This window comes from Myxocyprinus asiaticus, chromosome 1 (genome assembly GCF_019703515.2).
Source record: "Myxocyprinus asiaticus isolate MX2 ecotype Aquarium Trade chromosome 1, UBuf_Myxa_2, whole genome shotgun sequence".
Taxonomy (NCBI): domain Eukaryota; kingdom Metazoa; phylum Chordata; class Actinopteri; order Cypriniformes; family Catostomidae; genus Myxocyprinus; species Myxocyprinus asiaticus.
Window position 1 is genome coordinate 65,752,008 of NC_059344.1, and position 14,676 is coordinate 65,766,683.

The 14,676-nt window shown below is 40.3% G+C and overlaps 1 protein-coding gene across 1 annotated transcript in view; it reads right to left on the reverse strand.

The window, feature by feature from the left end:
* The window catches only part of LOC127443084 (probable E3 ubiquitin-protein ligase HECTD4), a 101,553-nt gene that overhangs the window by 66,714 nt on the left and 20,163 nt on the right, over positions 1-14,676 (reverse strand). Inside the window, exons 5-12 of the mRNA XM_051701584.1 lie at positions 13,992-14,100; positions 12,276-12,414; positions 10,189-10,359; positions 9,646-9,838; positions 5,359-5,520; positions 4,774-4,887; positions 3,242-3,382; positions 406-635 (exon numbers count right to left, since the gene is read on the reverse strand). Coding sequence (XP_051557544.1) covers positions 406-635; positions 3,242-3,382; positions 4,774-4,887; positions 5,359-5,520; positions 9,646-9,838; positions 10,189-10,359; positions 12,276-12,414; positions 13,992-14,100 — 1,259 coding nt within the window. The remainder of the gene's footprint in view (positions 1-405; positions 636-3,241; positions 3,383-4,773; positions 4,888-5,358; positions 5,521-9,645; positions 9,839-10,188; positions 10,360-12,275; positions 12,415-13,991; positions 14,101-14,676) is intronic.

The window sequence follows — 14,676 nt, forward strand, 5'->3', positions numbered from 1 at the left end:
AACGTTTTGTAGCCTTCAGTCTATGTGTGGTAGCTTTGAGGTCATCTAGACACTCAGTTGACAAAACTTACTTTTAACACATCCACATTTCCAAAAAGTACACTCTTTCTCTTCCAGGGAAAAAGACCTAAACATACTGAGGACTTCTCTTACACTCAATTTTTTGTCCAATAAAATGCTTTCTAGAATCAGCATGTCCCAATTAATTTTATGGGAATTTAAAATAGGTCAAAAACAAAACTGATGCAGGTAAGGATGTTAAAGCTAAGGGTGAATAAAGTCTAATAACACATGAAGCTTAAACTGTTATGAATTTGAAACAACCGATTGTAAATATTTAAATTTTCTAGCAGTCTTTTAGATTCCCATTTCATAGGATTAAAATCCAACTAATCATAAACACACCTGAAAGACGACCAGAATGCATCTGATGATGCACGTGTCACCGTTCACCATGGCCTTCTCCATGACATCACATATGGAGCTGAAGTGACACGCCTCCATGAGCTGTTTTCCGACGAACGTCCCCAGATGTAAAGTGCTGCTGGCTGCGAGCAGGTTGAGCTGGTGGATGCACATTGCACCGACATGATGGAGGAGCTGGTTAATCACTTCAGTCGTGTCAATCATTTCCTCTGTCAAAGAGTAATTGAAAAACAAGAGGAAAAGATAGAAAACATTTGCAGGGTTCCCACTCTTTCCAAGGCACTGTTTTCCAAAACATTTCAATGTGTCCAACAAGTGTAGCATTTAAGCAAAAACACATGCATCCATTTAAATCAAGCTTTTGAGTGTTTGCATTTTTTTGACAGCAGTTTCTCACCTTCAGATAAGCAGTTTGCCACATGGCTCAGTGTGATTATTAATGCCCATAAAGCTGTGATTTCGTTAAATAAATACATAGTATGTAGGTTCTGCACACGTCAGAGTGCTCTTCTCACTGTCATCTCACACACACAAGAGCACGCGTGATGATCATGATGAGGTGTTTTCAGTGTATGAGCAGCTTCTCACATTAAATTTGAAGCACGCATCACTTGCGGATTACACTGATGAGCCAAAACATTACGACCACTCACAGGTGAAGTGAATAACCTTCGTCATCTCCTAACAAGACCACATGTCAAGGTCCGGGTAGATTATATGGTAAGTGAACAATCAGTTCTCATAGTCAACGTGTTGAATGCAAGAGAAATGGGCAGGAGTAAAGACTTGAGCGACTTTGACAAGGGCCAAACTGTTATGGCCAGATGACTGAGTCAGAGCATCTCTGAAACGGCAAGGCTTGTGGGGTTCTCCCGGTCAGCAGTGGTGAAACCCTGCCGGCAGTTGTCGGAGAAGGGACGAACCAAAACCCGGAGACAGAGCGTTGGGCGCCCAAGGCTCATCGACGCGAGAGAGCAATGAAGTCTATCCCATCTGGTCCAAACTGACAGAAGGTCTACTGTGGCACAAGTTAGGCCGTGTGTCCACCAAAGCGTTTTTTTGCCAGCTGAAAATGCCAGGCGCTCTTCTGAAAACACCCAGCTGGGAGCGCTTGAGAGCGTTTTGGAGGCACAGCGTTTTTTTCAGCTGAGACGCTTTGGTTGCTATGATACAGAATATCCACGGAAGTGTTGCAAGTACTTAATTTCGCAGATAGTTTGTGTTATCAACAAGTACTGAATGTAATAATGTCGGCACAAGGAAGAGTACTTGCTCTGGATGAAAGGAAGGCTGAAGCATTATTTTTCATATTAATATTGTGGTAGTCCGGGAATGTCATCTGGTACAGACATGTATATTCAGAGACCAGCAAATTTCATTGTTGTTCAGTCGTTGTACAAGTAGGATGTGACGGTTGGTCGGTGTGGTATTTGTCCCGCCACTCCTCTATTGTGACTGGATGGCTGGGTAAAAAGTGACAGTGACGAGCGCTGCGTTTTACCTAATGTTGAACATTTTTCAACTCTCGGCGACCAGAAAAAAAATGGCAAGCAGGCAGCGCTAAGCGTGGAATAGACGCTGAGTGCCTCATCACGCTGCTGGCTTTTTTAAATACGCGGCACTCCCATTGTAAACATTTGAAAAAATACGCTGGCCTCAGGAAAAAACGCTTTGGTAGACACAAGGCCTTACAGAAATTTTTAATGTGGTCAGGACAGGAATGTGTTAACATAGTGCATCGCACCCTGCTGCTGTTCACCGTCGAAAGTGCCTATAATGGTCATGCGTGCGTCGGAACTGGACCTTGGAGCAGTGGAAGAAGGTTGCCTGGTCCGATTAGTCCTGTTTTCTTTTACATCACTTGGACAGCCATTTACCTGGGGAAGAGATGGCACCAGGATGCACTGTGGAAAGACGACAAGCCAGTGGAGGGAGTGTGATGTTCTGGGCAATGTTCTGCTGAGAAACCCTGGGTCCGGCCCTTCATGTGGACGTCAATTTGACACGTGGCACCTACCTAAACATCATTGCAGACCAGGTACACCCCTTCATAGCAATGGTATTCCCTGATGGCAGTGGCCTCTTTCAGCAGGATAATGCGCCCTGCCACACTGCACACATTGTTCAGGAATGGATTGAGGAACATGATGAAGAGTTTAAGGTGTTGTCCTGGCCTCCAGATTCCCCATATCTCAATTCGATTGAGCATCTGTGGGATGTGCTGGACCAACAAGTCCACTGCGGCTCCACCTAAAAGGATCTGCTGCTAATATCATGGTACCAGATACCACATGGACCCCTAAAGGTGCTAGGACATATTGCAGTTTTTATATGATTACTTGTGCATTTAAACATTCATTTTCGTCCAAATATGTCATATTCCATAAAATTCTACATTATACAGCTAAAGTCATTTTTATGACTAGACTCCGTGATTCGATTCGTGTTTTCCACATACTACATGTGGTAACCACAGTATAAGCAAACTCCAATTGTTGAATTCCTATCCTATTCCTTCAAATGAAGATAGCAAATAATCAGAAATACAATATTTTTACTCAGCCCCTAACCATGAGAAATTAAATCAAAAGCACCACAAGAACTGTATGCAAGTATTATTCGCTGTTTCTGGCTGTGTAGCACGTGCTGGGTGGAAAACGGTCATGAAAAATTAAATTATGAATGTTTATGTTGCAAAAACACTGACTTACATTTTAATTTCAACCAAAAAAATAAAATCAATTATGTACAAAAAAATCAATACAAGCAAAACATTGAAGTTTAAACATGGGGTTATACTTTCAACATCGTTTACCTTTAGGCTGTCTGATGACGTGGCTCACGCCAAGCCGTTGGCATACATGATGAAATGCCTGGTTTCCAGGGTTACACCATTGGTCCATGTAATCACTGGAGCATGTCCAGATTAAGTTGTTAAGAGCATCATAGCAGGCCCCTAAAGAAGCCGTGAAAACACAACATCACTCCTAAAACATTTTTAAAGGAGCAATATATAACATTGAAATCAAGTGTTTAAAATGGGTACTGCAGTCAAAATTCAAAATATTGGAGAGAGTTGTCTCCCCCGCCCCCTCCTTCCCAGACTCGAAGCTCACGCAGGTTGCCAGGTTGAGGACACGCAACAGGAACGAGCAAACTGACAATGGCAAGCGACTAGCCTTACACTGTAAGTTGATCAGCTAATGTATACGTTTGCAATGTTTTTATTGTTTGCAAATTATAAACCAGCTCATGTGGATTTTTAATAACTCTGTCAATGTTAGCTAGATGTATTGCTGGCTTCCATGGCTGCAGCGTGCTGTGTTTGCCGCTAACTTGTGTCGAAATACTATTGGGAAATGGGCAGTGGGCGGGATCACACAGGCCAAAACACAAACAGAAATTCCGGAACGGACATTTCAAAGTAGAATATACTGGCTGTAGCATTGTTTTCGGAGAAGCCAGTATCTCAACTTAGCATGTTTCCTAAATTAACACAATTACTGTCATTCTTAAAGTGTGCATGTACTTTATCCACCTTAAGAAGTCATTTATTCATGATTAACTTGCGGTTATAATAAAATAGGGATGTATGATTTCCTTTAAGGCTTTAAAAACTTAAGACATGAAAAACAATATTTTAAATATCAAAATATTTCAGAATAATAATAATAATAATATGTCTCTCTTTTTGAACTTTAGTCTTGGTGCATTTTACATTTACACTATTGGAATCCAACCAACCTGAATAGCTATTATATTATATTACATACTGAAAACCCTAATAAGTTGACTCTACTCAAACGATTGAGTAAACTTGTTCCCTCAATTAAATTGAGTAATGGTGTCTCCAAAACTTGTATAATTAAGTTCACTTAACTTTGTGTTCATATAGAATGAACTTAACTATATAAGTCAAGGTAACTAGATGCAAGTAGACTTAACTCAGATTTGCTATTTAAATATTGTTGTTTCTACTTAATTTTAGTTGAACTGACTCAAATTTTGATCGTACAATAACACAGCTCAATTTATTAAAAATATTATAATAACAGATATAGATTTTTAAGATAAATAATTTCAAGATGCTTAGATAACTTATGAGTTATGAGCCCAAATCTTGACATTTCAAGTAATGTTTAAGACAACTTGATTTTTCCAGTAAGGACAACATTAGGGTTTACAGTGTATTAAGCAATACATGCATAAGCTGAAGTGGACAATAAATGTGGTTCTCAAATAACCACGGTCAGATGCTTATTTAATAATCACAACAGGCTCTATCAACCACCATAAATAATTCAATAATAATCCACTGAAAATAAAGTATGTTTACAGTATTCTTACCTAGTCCTGCGACCTGAGCTCCACGACCCAGAGAACTTCCTGGAGCATCTATGAGATCGGCACGATTGCTAAACTGACCATCAGACAGGTTAAACACCAAACTAGACGCCAAGACTAGTGAAGACACAAGAGAAAGAAAGGGCCCAATGTTTGTTCTGAACATAAAACACATCTTAAAACAGTTAGAACTTATTGGGCGACTACCTCAGAAAGCAACAGAATGTTTCTTGGCAACAAGTCTATAAATATTTTTAAAGCAGACATCTCTGTCACGCTTTGCCCAATTTCATGTTTTGAATGTAGAACATTATAGCAAGATATAAATACACTGTTCATCCAGATATTATTTCATAATTTCTGAGGAAATTCAATCAATCCAGTCCTTGAAACTTTTTACCAGTTTATAAATTCCTAACGGTTTATCGCCCACCATTAATTGTTGCGTTTGATTTGGTTGTAATGAGGAAAATGAGGGTGCAAGAATGGGAGCATGATGTAAATGATAATTCTGATACTTCCAATGATGGACTTTAGTACAAAAACTGCTTGATTGACTTTAATGCACCACAATGTGATCTGACTTACTCTTCAGAGAGGAAAGGCCACTGGAACCACCAAACAGAGAACGTGTGGCAGAGTTGCCAGCTACACCAGGAGCAGGTGTCAACATCACCAGATACGTTCCACACACATACATGGGCGTCTTCCTCAATGTTTTTATGGGCAGACCGCAGCTTGTATTGACTACTGGATCCAGAACCAAACAGAATATGATTAACACTGACACTTTAAACATTGCAGGATTACAGCACAGCGGGGCCTTGACGGGTCTTGGGTTCAAACCAAAAAGGATCAATCAATTAACTATAGACTCACTTTGGATATCAAAAGGTGTCTGCTAAGCAATAAAAAATATAGAGTGTACAAAGAAAATTAAATAATATTTAAATAAGTTTGGAAAAAAGAAACTCATGTTTACATATCTTACGTTTTTGTCGGGCACTTTTTTACCAAGCAATACAAGAAAGTTAAAAGAAATTCCATATAAACCTCAGAAACATTTTACCCTTAAAAAAGGACATTTTTGTTGTTGTTACAAACTGTGGCAGTGCATAACGGTGCATAAACGTGGGTCTTTTAACTACCATCAAGCCCAAAATTACACGTACGTATTTCGGGAATTCTTATTTTGAAATGGACACTAGGCTTTGTTACACATACACTATATGGCCAAACGTTTGTGGACACCCCCTTCTAATTAACGATTTTGGTTACTCCATTAAATCAAGTAAAGAAAAATCTTAATGTTTCTTTATGTAATGGCTTGGGCTTTGTGTGCTTCCAAATTTGTGGCAACTGTTTGCGGATAGCCCTTTTCTGTTCCAGCATGACAATGCCCCTGTGAACAAAGTGAGGTCCATAAAGAAATGGTTTACTGTGTCTGGCATGGAAGAAATTGACTGGCCTGCACAAAGCCCAGACCTGAACCCCACTGATCACTTTTGGGGTGAACTGGAACAGCAACTGTAAGTCAGGCCCCATCGACCAACATCAGTTCCTGACCTCACTGATAGCCTTGTGTCTGAATGAGAGCAAATACCTGCAGCCATGTTACTACATACATTATAGTGGAAAGCCTTCCCAAAAGAGTGGAAGCTGTTATTACAGCAAAGGGGGAAATTGATGCCTAAGGTTTTGAAATCAAATGTCCATCAAGCACATATGGTGTCCACAAACTTTTGGCCATAAAGTGTATATACACATATACAGTATACACCGATCAGCCACAACATTAAAACCACCTGTCTAATATTGCCGCCAAAACAGCGCCAACCCCCATCTCAGAATAGCATTCTGAGATTATATTCTTCTCACCACAATTGTACAGAGCGGTTATCCGAGTTACCGTAGACTTTGCCAGTTCAAACCAGTCTGGCCATTCTCTGTTGACCTCTCTCATCAACAAGGCATTTCCGTCCACAGAACTGCCACTCACCATTCGGAGTAAATTCTAGAGACTGTTGTATGTGAAAATCCCAGAAGATCAGCAGTTACAGAAATACTCAAAGCAGCCCATCTGGCACCAACAATCATCCATGCGATTATCTGATCAGCCAATCGTGTGGCAGCAGTGCAGTGCATAAAATCATGCAGATATGGATCAGGAGCTTCAGTTAATGTTCACGTCAACCATCAGAATGGGGGAAATAATGTGATCTCAGTGATTTGGACCGTGGCATGATTGTTGGTGCCAGTATACACTGATCAGCCACAACATTAAAACCACCTGCCTAATATCGCGTATGTCCCCCTAAAACAGCTCTGACCCATCGAGGCATGGACTCCACAAGACCTCTGAAGGTATCCTGTGGTATCTGGCACTAAGACGTTAGCAGCAGATCCTTTAAGTCCTGTAAGTTGTGAGGTGGGGCATCCATGGATTGGACTTGTTGGTCCAGCACATCCCACAGATGCTCAATAGGATTGAGATCTGGGGAATTTGGAGGCCAAGTCAACACCTTGAACTCTTTGTCATGCTCCTCAAACCATTCCTGAACAATTTTTGCAGTGTGGCAGGGTGCATTATCCTGCTGAAAGAGGTCACTGCCATCAGGGAATACCGATTGCCATGAAGGGGTGTACGTGGTCTGCAACAATCTTTTGGTAGGTGGTACGTGTCAAAGTAACATCCACATGAATGCCAGGACCCAAGGTTTCCCAGCAGAACATTGCCCAGAGCATCACACTGCCTCCACCGGCCTGCCTTCTTCCCATAGTGCATCCTGCTGCCATCTCTTCCCCAGGTAAACAATGCACACGCACCCGGCCATTCACATGATCTAAAAGAAAACGTGATTCATCAGACCAGGCCACCTTCTTCCATTGCTCCATGGTCCAGTTCTGACGCTCACGTGCCCATTGTAGGCACTTTCGGCAGTAGACAGGGGTCAACATGGGCACTCTGACTGGTCTGGGGCTACGCAGCCCCATATGCAGAAAGCTGTGATGCACTGTGTGTTCTGACACCTTTCTATCATGGCCAGCATTAAGATTTTCAGCAATTTGTGCTTCTATGGGATCGGACCAGACGGGCTAGCCTTCGCTCCCCACGTGCATCAATGAGCCTTGGGTGCCCATGACCCTGTCACCGGATCACCGGTTGTCCTTCCTTGGACCACTTTTGGTAGGTACTAACCACTGCATACCGGGAACACCCCACAAGACCTGCCGTTTTGGAGATGCTCTGACCCAGTCTTCTAGCCATCACAATTTGGCCCTTGTCAAAGTCGCTCAGATCCTTACGCTTGCCCATTTTTCCTACTTCCAACACTTCCAATTCAAGAACTGACTATTCACTTGCTGCCTAATATATCCCACCCCTTGACAGGTGCCATTGTAACGAGATAATAAATGTTAGTCACTTCACCTGGTTTTAATGCTGTGGCTGATCAACTTAAATATTGTTATAATTTGTAAACAAATAATAATGATAATAATAATAAATTATCATTATTATTATTATTATGATTATTGACTTTTAGAATTTTAAATACAACAATAATATATTTCAATCATGCACCTTTAACTTTAAAATCCTCTGGCTTTTATTTTGACATTCTGAACTCTCCAGGAAGTCCTGTATGTGTCTGTTTGTGGGCATGTTCACAGTAGTTTAATTCGCTTCTTATTGAAATTCTGGTAAAAATGCACCTCCGGTGCCATTCTAAATGCATATTATAAGTGAACCGAACTATTGAGCATCTACATCTGAGATGTTGTTCGTGAGTAGCACTCAAATATTGCGCACCGCGTGAAGGCAACAAATAGCCGCTAGTGGCTTGCGCGTGCTTATGTGTGTGTGTGTATCAACAGAGCATTCACTAACGCGCTGGCGCTGCACGTGCATACTATATATTTACTTATTAAACCCAGCCTTTTGCGATTCACAGAACTATCGCACATCTTAAAGTGGCTTTGAATAAAATGCACGAGTCATATGAACTACTTTAATGGTGTTTTTATGGTTCTTTTATGTCATTTTTGGAACTTGACCATAACGAACATGACTAACACACAGTATTGGATTTAGATCGGGCTCGTAAGACCGATACCCGATCCATCAAAAACAACAGTATCAAAGCCGATAACGATCCAAGTATCAGATTGGTGTACCCCTAGCTATAATAAAAATATTCATATTTTAACATACATGAACTACTGATCTGTTTTAGCATTACACTTTGCTAATGCTTATTAATGTAAGCTATTATAAAGTGTACATTAGTGTACTTGATAAAGTGTAATTTACTTATTATGCAAATTAAATTAAATGCATCAAAATTGTTCTCTTTATCTCTCATGAGAACAGAAACTTAGGAAACAAAAATGGTTCTAAAAAATGGCCGAGGCGGGGGGCCTGGGTAAGTAAAGACAAGTAAAGACGCTGACTACCACCCCTGGAGTCGCAAGTTCTAATCCAGGGTGTGCTGAGTGACTCCAGTCAGGCTTCCTAAGCAACTAATTGGCCCGGTTGCTAGGGAGGGTATAGTCACATGAGGTAACCTCCTTGTGGTCGCCATAATATGGTTCTCGCTCTCGGTGGAGCGCGTGGCGAGTTGTGTGTGGATGCCGCAGAGAATAGAGTGAAGCCTCCACATGCGCTAGGTCTTTGCGGTAACGCGCTCAACAAGCCACGTGATAAGATGTGTGGATTGACTCTCTCAGATGTGGAGGCAACTGAGACTCGTCCTCCGAGTCACTACGCCACCACGAGGACTTAAGAGCGCACTGGGAATTAGGCATTCCAAATTGGGGAGAAAAGGGGAGGAAAAAAAAAACGGCTGAGGCACAAACAACATACAGCATCATTACCAGACTGCTCTTCTTTGACGGGGTTGGTGATGGCGGATCCGGTGAGCGCAGCCAGCGTGGAGGAATGAGAGGCCCGGAAACGAGACATACGGCTCAAAAGCAATTCATTCAGACACTTTGATGACTCGCCTTCCTTGCGTGATAAAATTACCCGATCTTGAATTGGACTGGCCACACACATACCAGACTCAGTCTGAAAAAAAAAAGAATAAAACTTGTTTATTGAACACTTATTAACTTGCTTCATTTATGTTTACTAACTATCACATAGATGTACCATTCATGTAACGGTTGGTAACATTAAAAAACTGAAACTTAAATAAAACACATTTCTTTTTATTTCCCTAAAATATTATGACTATAATACTAAATATACTTAAGAACTAACAGTCATTTAGTGAAAAAACTACATTAAGTTGAAAGGACAAACTGAAAATTAAAAAGCAATAAAAGCTCAACTATAGTAACGCTGATGGTACAACAAAGAACATCCTGAAAGTGTGACATTAGTGCAGTCACCATTTCTTAAGCTCAGGTTCATACCGTTAGCTGGAAGACATCCATGAAGACAGAGTGTCCTTTCTGAGTCTTTTCATTGAGACTAACGGGTGACCACACCCAGTAGAGGTAGGTGCCATCAGAACACAGGCGCAGTGTAGTTAGACAGCTGCCCGCTGGGAAGTGATGATGGGGCATTGCAATTACTTGACAAACCTGCAACAGAAAGAGAGCGAGCGAGAAAGAGAGGTAATAAAGGAGGACGCACACCGGACGAGAAGCAACATGTTGCGTCTCGGCTAGGACACGGCACAGGTATCAAACACAGGAAAAGTCGATGTGGTTCAGGTGGCAGACAGTACACACAAGTGTTACCAAGGTTTTTCCCTTCATCAAGAATGAACAAGGCTAGAGTAAATAATATACGTCCTTTGATAATGATTTGGGTCGAATTTAGCAGCGGCGGTGTGCGTACATTCATAGAAAACAATTGTTTCGAATTTTAGAACGTGCCATGTCGTCCGCCAGATGCGTCTGGTGTGCAACCCCCTTAACAGCTTCCATATGGATGTCTCTTCAACTTTGGGGACTTTTAGCTCTGTGGATTTCTAGAAAGTCTCATTACAACATTTTCCACACTCTCACTAGTTTATTTACTTTGTCTACTAACAATGTCCAACAGTGTGTATACATGCATCACAGGAGAGTTATCTGAAGTCATGAAAATTTCCACCATCTCAAATTCTGTTTTGTGTTTACTAGAATTCTGTGCTGGAAATGAAATTTGTACTGCTATGAAACTTTGACTAATTTCATAGGTAACATTTTATGTATCATTAATACACACAATTAAATAATGTTTTCACACTTTTTGCATAATTTGGCTAAATTACAGCTTGACTGGAAATGTCACGCAATAAAAGTACTCTGCACAAGAGATATTTACCTTTTCTTTGTTTTTTTCAAACATCACTTGTGTCATATTTCATCTTAAGCATGATCTTCACTATCACTTTTGTCCATTTGCTAACAATTCACATTTGAAAAAACGAAGTTGTTTAGTGTGGTGGAAATGACGCCACGACTGTCCCAGTCATAATTTCTGAAATGTCGATAAAAGCGTACTGTCTCACAATATTAAAATAATTTGTGTTTATTTCACTCTATATTAACATGATCACGTTTTAAACATGTAATAATTTGTATTTTTCAAGTCTGGGTGTGGGTAAACTAAAATCTTTCAGTTAAAAGGCATTTGTACTAGAAGACGTTTCTTAGTTTAAATGTCACCTATACATAACAAAGGTTTAAAAATCAACTCCTGGGACATGACATTTTCTGGTTGAAGAAACAAGGCAAGTTTAAAGGCACCAAATTCGAAAATGGCACATATAGAGTTCATGCACAGAATTTTAATTCAAACTAAATTTGGCACGTCTCAAGATCAACTCCACACAAAAAGTCAAAATACTTTCAATTTGTCCAAACACTTTTTTCAGATGCAACAGACACTAAAAGCTCAAGTTTGGACTGTCCCAACATGGACGCCAAATGTTGTCAAACTCAAGCGTTTTCATGAATTAAAATCTGGAGTTGTTCCAGATACAGCAACAATTGGGTCAAATTTGGCAATTACTATATTATTACAGTGACTAACTATAAACCTATAACTACAAGTTACAAAACCAAAATGGAGCCATTTACAAGTATGTATAAAGCACAGTTTTGTACATGTACTATATTTATTAACACTAATTAAATAGAACAGCTACATATTGTTTGTAATGCTGTCAACTAATTACCCCAACTAAGCAAAGAAGTTCAAAGAAAAAGACAACTAATTAGCAAGTAAAAGTTACAAAGTACTCTAACTTGTTTGGGTTGGCTTGAAAACAAATGTGTTTTGCACCATTTAAGAGAATAGGATTGTGTGGTCTTGCAATGAATCTGTACTTGAGTTAACATATGTAAAATTTAATTTACAATGGAAATATTTGAGCATAATTTTTTACTGCATGTGCTACTGAGTAATGTAGTGAAATCTATCACTATTCCTGCATCACTTGGTCAATCTGAAGGCCTGTATGAAGTGAGAAGAATGCAGTATAATGTGCAGGATGACCAGCTGGTACCTGCAGTGTGAAGGGGTCGAGAAGCTGACACAGCTGATGAGGTTTAGTGTCAAAAGTCGCAGGACGATGAAGCAAACAGCCACTGGTGTGCGCCAACCATCCCGCCTCCAACTCATCATTCCGACAGTACACAAAACCCCTGTGAGGAAGCGGCGAAGAAAACAAGAGCGTTTGAGCGCTGAAAATGGTGAACATGTGCAGCATTCGGTCATATATATATATATATGTTTTTTTTTTATTTTATTTTTTTATCAGGCATTAAATACAAGTTATGTAACAGTGGACAACTGGAGGTTCGAGAAGTAAAATATAAGAAAAATATAAGAAATGTCAAATAGTGATCATATTTAACCACCAAAATTTAAAGAAAGAAAAACAAAATCTGCATAAAGGAAAAAAAAAAGAGACTTTTTGAAATTGTAAGTGAAATTGTAAGTCTTCATCATGGTAGTATAAGTTATACTAAATTCAATTTAGAATGATTTTTTTTTTCTTTTTTTGCATTGTTGTAAATACAATTTGGGGGGGGGGGGGGGGGTTTGCTTTTCGTAACAAACAAAAACTGTATGTAAATAATATATATGTGTAAAAATATGATCCAGACATTTCTTCACGAGATTCTCCCATAAGACCACCTAGGGAGTTCAAGATGATGACAAATTAAGCAGGAAAGAGGATTAAGAAGTGAATTCATTCACACGGCAAAATTTCACGAGGTCCAATATACATCGATCAGCCACAACATTAAAACCACCTGCCTAATATTGTGTAGGTCCCCCTCGTGCCACCAAAACAGCGCCAACCAGCATCTCAGAATAGCATTCTGAGACGATATTCTTCTCACCACAATTATACAGAGCGGTTATCTGAGTTACTGTAGACTTTGTCAGTTCAAACCAGTCTGGCCATTCTCTGTTGACCTCTCTCATCAACAAGGCGTTTCCATCCACAGAACTGCCCCTCACTGGATGTTTTTTTGTTTTTGGTACCATTCAGAGTAAATTCTAGAGACTGTTGTGTGTGAAAATCCCAGGAGATCAGCAGTTACAGAAATACTCAAATCAGCCCATCTGGCACCAACAATCATGCCACAGTTCAAATCACTGAGATCACACTTTTTCCCCATTCTGATGGTTGATGTGAACATGAATTGAAGCTCCTGACCCGTATCTGCTTGATTTTATGCACTGCACTGCTGCAACACGATTGGCTGATTAGATAATCGCATGGATGATTGTTGGTGCCAGACGGGCTGGTTTGAGTATTTCTGTAACTGCTGATCTCCTGGGATTTTCACACACAACAGTCTCTAGAATTTACTCAGAATGATGCCAAAAACAAAAAACATCCAGTGAGTGGCAGTTCTGTGGACGGAAATGCCTTGTTGATGAGAGAGGTCAACAGAGAATGGCCAGACAGGCAAAGTCTACGGTAACTCAGATAACCGCTCTGTACAATTGTGGTGAGAAAAGAATATAATCTCAGAATGCTATTCTGAGATGCAGGTTGGCACTGTTTTGGCAGTACGAGGACCTACACAATATTAGGCAGCTGGTTTTAATGTTGTGGCTGATCAGTGTAAATCAAACGCAGCTAATTGAGTACAGGAACTGGAAATAAAGCAGAATAACTTGAGACACGAGTAGGCACGATGTTATGGGTACAGACAGGACAATAGCCGGGAGGTTGAGACAGCGTTACGTAGTCTAGAGTTACCTCAGCGTCCCATGCAGCCCTGAGCCCAGCTTGCTTAAGCCTTTCCCAAAAGAGTTTGTTGTGTAGAGATAGAAACCATCTGTAGCCAGACTGCGTCCCAGGTCTGTATCTGAGACACGCAAAGACAGAGATAAAGACAGATAGATAAGCAGTTAAGAAAAAAAAGGCAGAGATGCACTGAAACTAGCTTAAGAGTCATGCGTGAACACAAACAGAAACAAGAGTTATGAGATCACTTCTTACGTGAATATTTCTATTGTGTTCCAAACACGCTCTAATTTTGAGTGTTGAGTCGTCCAAACATCATCTGCAGCCTGAAACTGAACTTTTGATCAGATTTTATGAGTGAATGCATTTAGCTGCATAGGAAATCTGTAGGATGCTCCCTTGCTCCCTATTTAGTGAATGACTGAACCTCCAGTGTTTTATATGTCCTATTATCTTTTCTGTCTATTTATACTCTTACCTTGTTTTATATTCTGTCTCACTGTAATGTTCTGTGTGCACTTGTTTCTCCTGTCACTAAAAAAATTCCTTGTGTACGTGAGAACACTTGGCAATAAAGTCACCTTCACCAACACCGACTTCATTACGACATTCACAGTTCATTATGGGAGTAGGTGGTCTCTCTGAGGCACGTTTCGTGAGCTTCGTTAGCCGCAGTTCTCTTATTGGTGAAGCTTTC